The sequence below is a fragment of the Aedes albopictus genome, chromosome 2, assembly GCF_035046485.1.
Source record: "Aedes albopictus strain Foshan chromosome 2, AalbF5, whole genome shotgun sequence".
NCBI classification, from domain to species: Eukaryota; Metazoa; Arthropoda; class Insecta; order Diptera; family Culicidae; genus Aedes; species Aedes albopictus.
In genome coordinates, this window is record NC_085137.1 from 383,665,362 (window position 1) to 383,681,013 (window position 15,652).

At 42.4% G+C, this 15,652-nt stretch overlaps 1 protein-coding gene across 1 annotated transcript; it reads right to left on the reverse strand.

The window, feature by feature from the left end:
* Positions 1-13,041: 13,041 nt before the first annotated feature.
* On the reverse strand, positions 13,042-15,439 carry LOC109402739 (uncharacterized). Its single transcript, XM_019675449.3, has 2 exons — positions 15,310-15,439; positions 13,042-15,252 (listed from the first exon to the last, which is right to left on the reverse strand). The coding sequence occupies exons 1-2, from the start codon at positions 15,310-15,312 to the stop codon at positions 13,126-13,128; spliced, it is 2,130 nt and encodes a 709-aa protein (XP_019530994.2). The 5' UTR covers positions 15,313-15,439; the 3' UTR covers positions 13,042-13,125.
* Between the last annotated feature and the right edge of the window lie 213 nt (positions 15,440-15,652).

Genomic DNA, 15,652 nt, shown 5'->3' on the forward strand with positions numbered 1-15,652 from the left:
GCCCATGCTGCATTCTTCTCGTTTTTCAACTGTTCACATTCGCCGTCGTACCAGTCGTTTCGCGAATTGATAAATTACAGTCAATTACACAGGAGTGTAAGCTTGGGTGTAAGTGATCTTTTTGTAAATTTTGAACTGATGAAAATATGCCTGATCCTCACAAGTCCCTACTACATGCTTTCACGGGTCAACCGATAAGAACGGCAGCTAAAAGTTGTGTGTCGAAAGTTGCGCTCCCTCGAATGCACGCAGATTGCGAGAACGAGAAGATTACCGCAGACCATCGAAAATTTTGTGATGAATCTCTCATCTACCGTGTTCACACAGGCAGAGCTGGATCTGCTCAACAAAGGGTTGAATTTCGCCGTTTTCCCCCAATGCGGCCCCCTTGCCGATATAGTTAATAACATTGAAAGTGCCATTCAATACGATAACCACACTGCCAAATCAGCCACTCGTCATAGCGTGAAGCAATGCCTTTTGCTAAAGGCAAACAAAAGGGAGAACGAAAAGTGCCCAAACTTCGATACTTGGTGCACAATTCGTCAACTGAAAGCCCGTGACGTGGTATATTCCCGAGCCGATAAGGGAAATGCTGTGGTGGTAATGGATCGAGAAGACTATTATTCACGCGTCCATGCTATGATCAGTGCCGGTCGGCGGTCTGTATGAAGAATATAAATTCAAAAACGGTAAACCCAAACATCCCCTCAATAAAATGATTGAAGAGGTACCTAAATCATACACGACAGAATGTGGCTCATCTGATGGGTGACGAAAAGCTTGAAAGAAAGTTTCATGTTCCGAATCCAACGGTGGCATCTTTATACTGTCTACCGAAGATTCACAAAGACCCCATTGGGATGCGACCCATCTCTTCCAACATCCGCACTCCCACGGAAAAAATGGCAGCTTGGCTTGTGAACTAGATGAAGTAGTATCTTGTTGGGCATGGGAAAAGTGTGAAAAATTCAATCGATTTGGTGAAAAGATTGGAGGATTTCAAACTGCGGAGGGGAGAAATCTTAATTTCGTTCGACGTCGCAGCATTGTTTCCCAGTGTACCTGTAATTGATGCCCTGCACAGCCTACGCCAACATCTAGAACGCAGCCGTGCCCCACACAACCACATAGAGGCATGTCTATCCGTAGCCCAGGTATGTATGAATCAAAACTTTTTCAGCTTCAGGGGAAAGTTTTATAGACAGACGTTTGGGCTTAGTATGGGCAGCAAGTTGTCTCCTCTGCTAGCAGACCTCTTCATGAGTGACTTTGAGAATGAAGCTCAGAAGAAAAAACTGTTTCCAAGAGTCTGGTGGCGATACGTAGATGATGTGTTCGCCCCGGTGAAGGAGCGCTACCTAGACCAGACTCTGGCTTTATTAAATAAAATCAATTTTACTGTAGAGAAAGAAGTAGAGGGCAGCCTACCTTTTCTCGATTTGATGATCACCAGGAAGGAAGATGGCACACTGAAATTCGGTATATATCGCAAACCCACATCAACGGATAGGTATATTACTTCTGATTCCAATCCTATTGGCGCTCAGAAGCAAGCCGCTTTTACTCAATGGCACACCGGCTCTATAATGTACCGATGGAGCGCGGCGAGTTTGACGAAGAAAAAAGTCGCGTTTACACTGCAGCCGAGGTGAATGGATATGACAGATCGTTTGTAAACAAAATTTTGAGGAAACACAAACGGAAAAATTATCGCAGGAACATAACTACACTCCAACAGAACCTGTCAGAAGGATCAGCTTGTCATTTTACCCCAGGATAATAAACCAAATAAAAACAGCACTTCGTCGACAAGAACTTCACGTTGTGCACAAAAGCGACAAGACCCTACGTGATCTTTTATGCAACCTTAAGGACAAGGTACCACCGGATAAACAATCCGGAATATACGAGATACTATGTAAAGACTGTCCGGCAGTTTACATTGGTCAAAATCGCCGGAAAATGAAGGTTCGCTTAATAGAACACAAAAATGCTGTCCAATCTAACAAATCCACCGAATCCAGCGTGGCAGCGCACGCAGCATACTCCCAACACGAAATGGACTGGGGAAACTGAAAACTCGTCAAAGGCGTGAGGAAAACATTGCACTTAACGCTTGGGAGTCAATGTTTATCAGCAACACGCGAAGACCGTTGATGAATGAAGACGACCCTCCCATCGTGTCGTGTCTTTTTTATATGGTAGACACGGAATCTCAGTAGCATCTCTTCTCTTCGGACGTGTAAAAAGGTCGTACGAATACTGAACGCAATCAGTCGGACATTGTCCTGTTGATGGGCGACATCGAGCCCTAAACCGGTCGACGAAAGGTAAATTTTAATATCTTGACGATAGTAAGAACTATAAGTGTTATGTCTCGTCTCAAAAGCACAAATCACGTAAATTTAATAGTATTAATCCTAGCCCACCAGGGTAAACTGACACAACTAGCCAATGAGGCATGCCGTATGAATCTTGAGATCCTAGGACTGAACGAAGCCCGTTGGCCAAACTTTGGAGAACACAGATTGGCTTCGGGTCAAATTCTGCTATACTCTGGCCTACGAGGCGAACACGATCTTCATCACCGTGGAGTTGGTTTCTTGCTCAGCGCTCACGACCACGCAGCGCTCATGAAGTGGGAACCTATTAATAAGAGGATAATTGTAGCCAGACTCAGAACATGGGTTCAAGACCTTACCATGATCCAATGTTACGCGCCGAAATGCAAGTCAAAGAGAACTTTTACATCCAATTGAATGCTGTCGTGGATAAGATTCCAATAGGTGCTATCAAGATCCTCATAGGCGACTTCAACACGAAGTTTGGTTCCGATAACTCGGACTATGAGCAAGTCATGGGATGCTATGGATTCGGAGAAATGAACAAGAACGGAGAGCTGTTTGCATAGTTCGGTGGCAACAATAATGGCATGATGATTGGCGAATCGCTTTTTCCCCATCGACCAGTGCACAAAGTGACAATGGTTTCCCGTGATGGCGTCACGAAAATTTAAATTGACCATATCTAAGTCAGCCGGAAATGGAGACTTCTTGATGTGCGAAACAAACGTTGCAGCGACAATGCGTCCAACCATCATCTCCTACACGGGTAAAATTCTGCTCCCAAAAATCATAAAAACGACTCATGATTTCATGAGCCTAGTACATTTTCGTTTTATAAAAATACACCATGATTTATAATCATGATAGTATGATCCATTGTCTCGTAACGCTACCAATGCGTTACTTTTTTCCTGAAATCATAAAGCTAAATCATATTTTTGAGATTTTGAATCATGGTTTCGGGTACGCATCGCTTATGAATCTGAGGACCATGAAGCTAAATCTTGTTATTGAGATTTCGAATCATGGTTTCGGATGCGCATCGCTTATGAATCTGACAGAATTTCTAGGACCATGAAGCTAAATCATGTTTTGGAGATTTCGAATCATGGTTCCGTGTGCGCATCGCTTATGAGTATGGTGGATTAAACAAAAAAAAAAAAACAATTGCAGCCATTTCTGAGGTGATTTAATGATGACCCAAAAGCAAAATATGTGTCTACCTACAGTAATTACTATGAAGAGTTTTCAATTGCACAGAAAGATGCGATTGGGATGGTGCTGGTGTCATTTGACTGAAACAGGAACGAATCCGTAATGGGATCGAAGGGATCCTGGGCGAGGAATGATCGCCGCAACCGGTTGAGCTGGAATGAGAATGATGGCGTGCAATCGGATGTTACTAAGAAATTATTTTTTCAATCATTAGGAAGAAATTTGAACACGCTTTTTTTACTCACCAAACGGAGCCAGTACAGGAATAGAATCGGACACTGCCGGGACGGTGCCTGCGTCGTTTTTTATGCGGCCGAAACTATGCAGTCGGGATGGGGCTGATTTCGTTTGACGGCGCCGGAACTGGAACAAACAAACGTAGTTAAAACAATGTAAGAAAACATTTTCAGCACATTTTACTTACCAGTTTCTTTGAGAGAATGGTTTCACGAAGAACGCACTAGAACGCTAATAACACAAAAAAATGACATAATTATTGTATTTAAATTAATATTACAATTAAAATAATGTCTTTTTTCATTTTTTCCACCAATCACCAACGATACAACACACTAAATTACCACTTTTTGAAAGGTGTGCGGAGTACGCGTAACGCTTAATAATTTTCATGAGTTCAAGCTCATAAATATGGTTGCAACGAATCATGATATTAGTTTCTCAGATTATGAAATTATGATTCGTGATCATGATTTCATAAAATGACAAATCTTTATGTTTTATGATTTGTGAATCATAAAAACAGGATCAGATTTGTTTCCGTGTAATCGGCGAGATCCGGCTGTGCATTGCGAGGAACTATCGCCAGGAGGAGAAAATCGGACACCGACTAAAAGATGCTGCAGTGAAAAGGTCCTTCGTCGAGAAGCTAGAGAAAGCAGTGGAGCACAGATGACACCTGGAGGAAGATAGAGGAGCGAAGGAACGCCAAAGTCGCGATAGAGCGAGCGAAAACACGAAGAGCCAAAGCCGTAGCCCGCCAGCGCTATTCGGCTCTCGCAAAAGAAGTGTAGCGCTCATATAGGCGGGACGAAAGGGCATGGGCGGACTTCCTAGCAGACGAAGGCATGAAAGGTGCTTGTTTTAGCCCGTATAGAGATCTCTACAGCTCACACACGCTGCGTGGTCTCGCCCTTACGCCTTGTGGTACTTCCAAGTAAATATCTTCCTTCAGGAATGGAGGAACGCCATCTAGTTTCCGTTCGCTGCGCTTTTCGAACTGATAAGTAGTCTCTATGGCCGGAAGACAAGTCCACATCTGATTGCGAAGAAAGTGTGGGGTTGGTTGGTTCCGATACTTCACTTTCGACGGTGACATTATCGGTTCATCTTCATGGCAGAACAGCTCTATCGGAACAGCTCCCTCTGGGTTTCAAAAGGATTGTCCTTCTCCCTCTTGCTGGAACCTAAGGGGTTCCACCAGTCTTTATTCCGCACGAGCTCTTGCATCGTTGGCGCACGGAAAAGAGTTTTCTTTGTACTTGACGTCACGAGTAATCGAATCATGATTATATGTTCGTCCTGCTCCACAGCCAGTAATCATTAGGCGCCTCAACGAACATGATCAGTAGTCGCCATTTCGCATCGAACTTTTCTTTTTTTTTTTTATCTGTATTAACGAGATTTTTAGCCCTAGGCTAGTTCATCTCGGGACCCACGCTTTACTTCCCTTCCGAAGGAAGAACTCACATTTTGCGAGTTTTGTCGGGAGTGGGATTCGATCCCAGGTCCCAGCATCGAACTGCTTCCTTCGTTGACTCGGTATCGAGGCAAAGACTTAACATTCAGAAACACGCGCCTTCTCCAAATTTAACTTCCTACCAAACCATAACGTTGATTGGAATCGCCAAGGATAAGTTTCAGTTAATCAGCAACACGGCCAAAAGCACAGCTTCACACCAGAACAATTTTGGAGCATAGTACGTACTTTTTCGTTGAGGGTCCTATTAAGCATTCCCGCCATTTATTTTTGCTGAGTTTAAAGGCTGCAGTTGGCTCGACTTGAATACCCTTCTCCTTGTAGTTGGCCTTCTGACGTGTGGAGAAATACTCACGTCCCTGGTTCCCAGTTATGTTTGAATCCTATTGCCACAAGTCGCTTCATCGCTTGAAATTCCTTGAATATTCCAAATATCTCCTATTTCATCCCTTTCAGGTATGTACACCACAGCAAAATACAAATGGTAGCAGTGGTTCAGCTATCCTTCCGGGGGACTCACTGTTTTTTTTTTGCTTACCCTTTCAAGGAACTCGCTTTCATCAACTCTTTTCTTAGACGTATCCCATCAGGAAATTTGCTAGTTTATCCTCTTAGTTTGCTCGTTGCTCAAGTTCTAATGAGAGAAAATTTGCTTGGGAACAACATACCCTCTCAGAGGATTAAATCAACTCTTATAGTTCGCAAAAGTGGCATGGTTTACAAAACGGCAGATAACCAAATGAAATTACCGAGCATTTGGGCCCATTTAGGACCATGCGATTAACATGACACCAGTTAGCGAATGATGCGAGTTGCTGCTGCAAGAAATCTGCATCATGTTGGACTTAGATAATGCAGTAAAATTTTAGGTCATCCGCGTATGACAGTTTGAAGCAGTCTAGTACATAGTTCACGTCGTTCATGTACAAAAGGAATAAAAAGGGTCCAAGATGGCTGCCTTGGGGGACACCTGAGGTAACTACAAACGGAGATGAAGCGTGATTTCTAATTTTGACATTGTGCGACCAGTGAGGTATGAGTGTAACCAAGAGACCCTGATAAAAAATATCATAAAAATACGATCAATTTGAATTTTTTGTAGGGTTTTTCCCGAAATTTCTCTAAGAATCTCTGCTAGAATTCCATCAGAAATTGCTTCAGAGATATCTTTGGAAATCTTTGGAGTATTTTTCTCGTGATTACTGGAGCGATTGCTCTAGAAACTCCTTTAGGAGTTTCTTCTTGAACTTCCTCGAGGATTTTTCCAGAAACTTCTTCATAGATTTCTAAAGGATCATCGTTTCCAGGACTTTTCGGGAATTTTGCTTGGAAGTATTTTGCCTGGAGTTCCTTGAGGTTTTTTGTGGATTTTCTTGAGAGGTTCTTCTAGGAATTCCTTCAGTGATTTCGCCAGGAGTTTTAGAAAAGACACGGACACGTTAAATGCTTCCAGTGAGCTTTTTCGTTCTTTGATGGAAGCACGACACACGGAGTACAGCAAAAACTTTCACTGACAGCTGCGGCGGGAATCGAATCCGCGCTTCTCAGCACGAATGCGAGCTTGGTGCCACTATCCGAACAACCTAGGAGACACAAAACTTCAAGGAATCATCTAGGAAGAAATACTGCAAGATTTTTTTTTCTTGAAATCCATCAGAGATTATTCATTGAATTCTTTAAAAGATTTCAACTAAAATTACTGGAGAAATTTCTTCTGTAATTGCTGGAAATATTTTTTCAGTAACTCCTTCGGAGATTTCTCTAGAAACTCTTTTAGGGATTTTTCAGAAAATATTCCAAAGGTTTTTTGGTGATTCCTCCAAAAAAATTATTAAAGATTTCTCCTGAAATTGCTGGACTATCTTCAAAGATTCCTTCAAGAACTTTTTGGAGATAGCTCCTGGAATTCTTAGAGGAATTTCTCTTGGAGCTCTCTGAAGAATTTTATCTTGAATTTCTTGAGAGATTTTTCAACGATCTCCTTCAGGAATTTCCTCAAAGTTTCCTTCAAGATTTTTCAGAAATTAATAAAGGAATTTCTCAAGGAATTGCTGCAGGGATTCGTCCACAAGTTTCTTTTCAAAAGCTCCGTCAGGTGTTTTTCTTGGAGTTCATACATCAATTCCTGCAGAATACTTATAAGGAATTCAATTCCTTTGTGGTTTCTACAAAACATCATGGAAGTTTTGCAGGAATTCTTTGGAGCATTTCTAGAGCAATTATTCCAGGAATTTATTCAGGTATTCATTCAGAAACTCCTTCAGACATCCCTTTTGAAGTTGGCAGGGATTCCTCCTGGAGTTCATTCAAGGATTCTTAAAGTAGAGCGAAGGGATCTTTAGGGATTTCTAAAGATTTTTTTTTCTTTTTGGGATTTTTCTGGAATTCCTTGAAGGATTTCTTCATAATTTCCTTCAGGGATTCCTCCAGAAACTCCTTCGGTATTTTTTTTGCAGAAATTCTTTCTGGAATCTTGTGAGAACTCCTCCAGGAGTCCTGGATTTTATTAAGCAATTCCCCTGGAATTGTTGGAGAGATTTCCTTCGGGACTATCTCAGGGATTTTTTCTTAAATTCATTCAAGGATTTCTCCAGGAACTGCTTCGTGCTTCATATGGCCGCGTTTGCTACAGGCATGGGATTTCCAGTTGAACTTGTCATCTCCTTGCTTCTTCTGTTTATCTCCGGCAAATGCAGTCGGGATATATTTGATGGCGTATAATATCTAAAGGAGTCTTTTATTAAAACTAAATCTACTTACAGTTTTTTATCTGTAATCATAGTAATAGATGTTATCAGATTAGAATCTTTATGGTTTTTAGTATTTTATCCATGCAAACTGTATGATTTGAGTTTAATATGGAAGAGTTGACTGTTGTGTGGAAAAAAGGTAATAATTCCAAAAATAACCCAGTTTTAGGCATGAAATGTGTAATACCACTTGTAGTATGGGATTGAAGATCAGAATAACGATCCTAGGAAATACTTTTCACAAAAAATACTTCGAACAAAATGTTGCGTAGGCTGAATAAGGCTACAAATTTAAAATGGGCTTGCGAACGGTTTGTGCAGACCAAAATTGCATTAATAACAAATTCATATTGATATTTTATGTATAGGAAACAAAAACAGCATATTTTATATTTTTCCTACATAAAACAATAAGTAAGCTTCATTCGCTTCTTACAACATTTTTTTCTATGTCAAGGTGTACCGATTCTAAAATGCGCAAGCTTTAGCGACCGGGATTTAACCGGTCGCTAAAGCTTTAAGCTGTGAGCTTTAAAAGCTAAGGCGTATTAATAACTCATTGTTTCATGTAAACTCAGTTGCAACATGTTTGCAACGATGGTCTTTACTATTTTAGTTGCAGGAGCTACTTGGGAAGGGATATTGCAGTGAGTTTCATGGCCATTTTAGGGTTTCCAGGGTGTTCAGTTTCAGGGGCTTTTCAGGAACATTTCAGGCAATTCTAGGGGGTTCCATAAGGGTTTTTGGGACGTTTGAAGTAGTTTCAGGACGTTAGCGACGTTTCAGGTGTGTTAAGGAGATTCCAGAGTCCAGACGAACTTCAGGTTGGTTTCAGGGCGTGGAGCCTCGTGGCCGTGCGGTTGGAGTTACCAAGCGTATAAGGATACCATGCCATGGGGTAAAGGTTCGATGCTCGCACCGAGTGATAAAACTTTTCGCAAGAAATGTTTCTTCCTCGTATACACTGGTGCTCGATAAGTGTGTCGTGTCCGTTGTCTAGTGTTATGTTTCATTCAGTCTTGTACAGCTTCTAGCTGAAGACGGTGTCCGTGTCTTTTTTTTAACGATGTCTTGGGCAGTTTCAAAGATGGTTCCATAGAGAGGATGAAAGAAGTAGAAAGGGGGGGGTGGTTATGTACTCAAAAGCTAAAGGTATCGTATTAAAGGTCCAAGAAATTCTTTAAAATGCTCCTAAGATCCATTGGAACCCCTACTACCTGAAAATTTCTAACACGCTCATGAAATTCAATTGTGCACATTGGAGTCCCCATGAAGCACCCCTGTTAGATTGAATGCCCCCACAAATTCTCCGAAAATCTGAACCCCCTTGAAACCCTCGCGAAAGCTTCTGGAGCCTTCCTGTTACTTTTTCAAACATTTTCGATCATCCCTACAATTCCGTGCAGTTTCTCTGAAATGCCTCTGAAATTCATTCAGACACCTCTGAAAGAATCCTTAAAACAACTGAAACTCCCTAAAACCCCATGAAATCCTCTTGGATCTCCCCATGGAGTCCCTTGAAACGCTCCTGAAACCCTGTGGAATCTGCACTGAGGTATTTTAAAAGTTCCTGGAAACCCCTTTGACCATATCAAACTCCCAAAAGTAAAAACTGTTCTCGCGAACTAAGTTCCCTCATTTGAAGCACTGACTTAATTCATGCCCAACATATTCTTCTTATGCTCTGTATTATTTAAGTATCTCAACCCATGATATGAAAAAGGGTCCTATATACCCTTCCAATATCTACTTTGTTTTCCAGAATTTCGAGTTTTTGGCATAAAAAAATGTTCTTGTACCGACTTTTCGAACCCCCTAAGCAGAATATCCTCTTCGAATGAGTGTAATCAGTTTCGTACCTTTTAATTCCGCCTTAATTGCTTATTTTTTGACAGATACGCGTATTTCGACTTCCACTTGTAATCTTCCTCGGTGAATAACTGACACTGAGAAAAATTACAAGCGGTAGTCGAAATACGCGTATCTGTCAAGGAATAAGCAATAGTCTATTTTACGAGCCGATTTTATGAATGAATTTTGACAGAAGGTAGCGTCCAATAACCCGTGAAAATCAATATCATCATCAACATTGTTGTCACTGCGTAAAATGGCTCATTAGGGCGGAATTAAAAGGTACGAAACTGATAACACTCATTCGGATAAAAAAAAAATGTATTTTTCTAATATTCTGCTAAATTTCTGTGAAGTGGGCAGTTTTAAACCAAAATAAGTTAATAATCTGTAAATACATTGTACTAAATAACAAAGCAAGGCTAGTCAATATTAAACCACCCGTTTCCGCTTTCACCATTTTCACCATTTTTGAACAGTTCTTAGTGCCTGGCAAAAGGAGTACCGTAATCCGGGGTAACATTGATCAGAATTTTCGATCTTTCTTGAATAATTCTCTTGTTAAAGCAAATGTTACATGTTTTATATGTTTAAAACAAGTACTGTCCCTCTGATTATGTGTTAAGCTACTCGAAAAAGTATTGTTAAACTTTTATACATGTTTTAATAGGCTTTTTAATCTAATTTTTGATTTTGATGATTTGGGGTAACATTGATCATGTCAGTGATCAAGGTTCGTTTGTGTTGAAAATACCCTTACTCACTAAACTCTGGGTCGCTGATTTCGAATATGTTGTCCAAATTTTTACTAGTTATGTACTTTTTGAGTTACCTTTAAGATAAAAATCCTCCAAATCGCGAATAAAGCCTAAAGGCAGACAATCCCTTAAGGAATTTATAGCCTACTTTTAATAAATCGTATATTTAATTGAAAAAGAGCATTTTCATAAAAGTTTCGTTCATTAAATCCAACTCTAGGATATCATATTGAAGTAATACAGTGATTTCGAACCTCATATTATATCTAGTATGCAATGTATCTCATTACGTTACGAAACGCAGTTATGGAAAAATCGATGTATTTCAATGTTTAGGAAATTTAATATTCAAGTATTGCATGTCATTTAATAGCTAAATAACAGCAGATTACGATATACCATTTGATAGCAGAAACGTATTCATTGTAAAATACTTGTTTGAACATCATGAGGTCGGTCAAGCCGATCAATGTTACCCCGCTGATCAATGATACCCCGTTTTACGGTAGCGTTTTTTGAACGTCTCGGAAGACCTTCCTCCATCCTAATTGTGCTTTTGTCAACACGCACATTCAAATTCAAATGATCTTGAAACCAAAATATACAGCTTTTGTGAAAATGTCAAGACCAAATTTTTCAACTTTGCAAGGCTCGAAAATTACTATTTTATACGAAGATTTTAAGGCTTTACGAGCTTTACGTTATTAGAATCATCAATCATCGGTCTCATACTTTGAAGATGCAAATCTCGAGTTTTACAGCATCAAATGGGCTGAACATTTCATGCCTAACTTTACCAAACACCGTATGTAACATATGTAAACAAAAAAAAAGGTTCACTTAAGGCGCTGAAATTCGTTAAGCACTATGTACTTGTATCGCTCACCTTTGGGGATGTTTAGTGAAAAATTCCCGGATTTTTCACGTTTCTGAAATGTTCAATGTATGAGTTGCTATAGGAACAGTGAACTTCCCTTTCGTTTTTTCTCCGTTCATGAATTTTGTTGGTAAAATTAGGCTTGATTTGATCGTTTGTATGCCTAGTAGGCATTGCCTACATGCGATGAACAATCAACTAAGTTTTCAGTTAGATCAATCCACTGAAACTGGATATTTGCATCGTCAAAGTTTCGAGGGGCAATGGTGATGAAAGAGACGGAAGATAACAAAATTAACACGGTGTCCCGTATCACCTTAATCAGTCCTAGCATCCTAGAGAATCTCCTCAACGAAAATATGAGTAAACCCCTTGCAACGCCAATGGCTAGTTAAACAATAATAGATCATTAACCACCGCACGGTTACAGAAGTTACACAGATTTGTGTACTACTAGATCAGCCTCACCGCTGTGTCAAATGTACACAGATACTTTTCCGGCTCCAGCGCTGGCATGAAAACAAAATTAACAATTATTTCTGCACTGATCGATTCCTGATGATGCATGTCATCGTTCAGAGAAAATTAGTTATGAACTTTGCTCCCATACCAGCGCTAGAGCCAGAAAAGTGACTGTGTACATTTGACACAGGGGTGGAGGCTGATCTAGTAGTACACAAATCTGTGTACATTGTACACAAGCCTGTGTACATTGTACACAAGCCTGTGCTGTTTCATTTTAGGGTGCGATCAATACCTGCGGAGAGCAACCGGCAATCGATCTTGTTCCTCTCCTATCGAAACACCCCGACACGAGAGCGTGAGAACATCCCTCTCAGCAAACGAAACAACAACCCCTCCGGTGGTGTCCGCAAATTCATCAGTTCGGTAGTAGGCTGAAGAAACCCACCGCGGGCAAAGAACATGCTAAATACCGCGATCACTGACAGATGCACTCCTCAACTCGTATGGTTCATTGATGTTTGGCAGTCTCCTCCTCAGTCACGCACGCTTCACTCCCAATAACGCAAGTCGATCGGTCGATCGATCGATCGATCGATCTGTTGAGCTGCAACTGCGAGGAAGGACATAATTGACGCTTATAATGCAGGGTAGGTAACGCAAGCAGGCAGGTCAATCATCACATCGGTTGGCCGCTTCCTGGACTAACGGACTTGATGGGGCCGTGGGCGATGATCGGGATGTCAGTCGGAGTGAGAACCGCTGCATGTGCGTGCGTATTCAATGATCATGTTCTGTTAAGGTTGAAGGATTCATCATTGACATAATCGTCATCATTGAAAATTCGGAAGCAGTTTTCTCGTTCAAAGCTGAAAATACCGCAATGAAAATGTATTCAATGTATTACGGATGCAGAATGGAGTACAGTGAATACATTTTCAATGTAAACATTCATGTTTTGAGCGAGAAAACTGCTTCTAAATTTTCAATGATGACGATTATGTCAATGACGAATCCTTCAACCTTAACGGGGAGGTTTGTGTGGTCCGGTCAATCACGAACAAGGAATTCACTGGTCATTGATAAGGTTGTTTTTTTTTAAGAATTAATTTATTCATATAACTAGAAACGAGAGAGCACTTTTTATTTACGAGGCAAACGGAGGATCACCGACATCGTATTTGTAACCGCTTGGAACAGGGTTACTGCTGTCCGGTGGGAGATATCCGGGCACCGTAGGTGGCGTCGGTTTGGAAGTGATACAGTTTGGTCCCTGACCTCCGTTGGTGCAGCAATAGGGAGGAGCTCCACCGGCGGGGCAGGTTGGCGGGGGTGGAGTTGGCCGCGTGGGAACTACGCAATTTGGACCCTGGCCTCCGTTGGTGCAGCAGTACGGTGGTACGCCTCCAGCTGGACAGGTTGGGGGCCGAGTTGGAGGTCGAGTTGGAGGTCGGGTTGGAGGTCGAGTTGGGGGCCGGGTTGGAGGCCGGGTTGGAGGTCGAGTTGGAACGACACAGTTCGGTCCCTGTCCGCCGTTGGTGCAGCAGTACGGAGGTACACCTCCGAATGCACACACTGGTTTCGGTGGGGTTGGTCGTCTGGTGGTCGTTGTAGTTCTTCGAGTTGTGGGTGTGGTTCTACGAGTGGTGAATGTCGTCCGCCGGGTTGTAGGAGTAGTTCGACGCGTGGTTGTAGTCGTCCGGCGAGTGGTAGTAGCTGGAGGGTTAGCGTTTGGAACGTAACATGTTGGGCCGAGACCTCCGTTGGTGCAGCAGAAAGGAGGGCTTCCACCAAATGGACAAACTGAAGGGGTTCGGGTTGTTGTTGATCTACGGGTTGTTGTTGTTGGACGACGGGTGGTAGTTGTTATTCTGCGTGTTGTAGTCGTTGGTCGACGGGTAGTTGTGGTTATTCTACGGGTAGTTGTTGTTGTTCGACGAGTAGTGGTGGTCTGCGGTCGAGTTGTCGTACGCCTGGTGGAAGTTGTGGTTCTTCGGGTTGTAGTTGGTTTTGGAGAAGTTGGTACAACACAATCAGATCCTTGCCCTCCATTTGTACAGCAGTATGGCAGCTGTCCACCATTGGAGCAGCCTGGCTGCGGGATAGAACAATCTGGGCCATCACCTCCGTTGGTACAACAATACGGAAGTTGTCCTCCATTAGAACATCCAGTTTGTGTTTGAGAAATGGAGCAATCTGGTCCATCTCCACCGTTGGTACAGCAATAAGGAAGTTGTCCTCCGTTGGAGCAACCTATTGGTTCGACTGGTGGCTGAGGTTGCGGAACAGAACAGTCAGGACCCACTCCACCATTGGTGCAGCAATATGGAGGTAGTCCACCATTGGAACAACCGATCTGTTGAACCGGAACTTGGCAGTACGGCCCGACACCACCGTTAGAGCAACAGTAAGGTGGAATACCACCATAAGGACAAGGTGGTGGATAGTAGTAAGAACTATCCACAGGAGGACCCGCGTTGCTTGGTGGATGATAAATAACTTCGACCGCTGGACCGAATTCGATGGCTGGTTGAACGACCAAGCAGAAAGGGCCTTGACCCCCGTTGGTACAACAATACGGCGGAACTCCACCGTAGGGGCAAGCAGGAGGTGCTGGAATCACACAATCTGGTCCACTGCCTCCATTGGTGCAGCAGTATGGAGGAACCCCTCCATTAAGGCAGAATGGCGGGCTTGGCTCTGAAATAGGGGCCGGAGAAGGTGATGTTGGTTGCATAATATTACAGTCAGGTCCAAATCCTCCATTGGTACAGCAGTACGGTGGAACACCTCCGTTTTCACATCCGATCGGGAACGCTATTTCACAATCTGGACCTACCCTACCATTCTCACAGCAGAATGGTGGGACTCCACCGTTGGCGCAACTAATCGATGGTGGACCCAATGGACCTGGAATCTCACACTCTGGCCCAACGCCTCCATTGTTACAACAGAATGGTGGTATTCCTCCATTTGCGCAGCTTATTTGTGGCGGAGCAGGTCTCGTAGGAAGCTCGCAGTTCGGTCCGGAACCTCCATTTGAGCAACCAGGCTTAGGTGTCGTTACTGTCGGTGCTGGAGTCGTTGGTTTCGGAAGTACTGTTACTTGTGTAGTTGGTGATGCACAATTCGGCCACACTCCTCCCGCTATGCAAATATGCTCTCCAATACTAGAAGGTGTACTGGGCCTTGAATCTTCATATCCATCCGGTCCTAATATACTGGTAGCACGAACCACAACCGTCACCGATAGCACCAACCATAATAGTTTCAACTGTAAAAAAAACTTCAATTAGTCGTACAGCTGATGAACCATTGTAATCACTCATACCATTTTCACAATTTCGCTAGCACTTCATAATCTAAAATATCTTAGTCACTGTTCCAATTCTTTCGAAACTTTGGCACACTTCGCGGAATCGCACTGACGACTGAGCCCCCGTTCTAACGCGTTTCGCATATTTATACATGCGAAAGATATAAAACTTGCCAGGAGTATCCCTGATCTTTAGATGTCCTACTAAGCAAAACGGACGGAAATCTAATCCATATATTAATAACGGGGCACAATCTGAGAAGGAAAAGTTGCTTCTGCGCTACTGCTGCCAAAACTCCATGCGAAACGACAAAGCCTGCCGTTGTTGTTTGCCAAAAAAGTGAATTTGCATATGTTT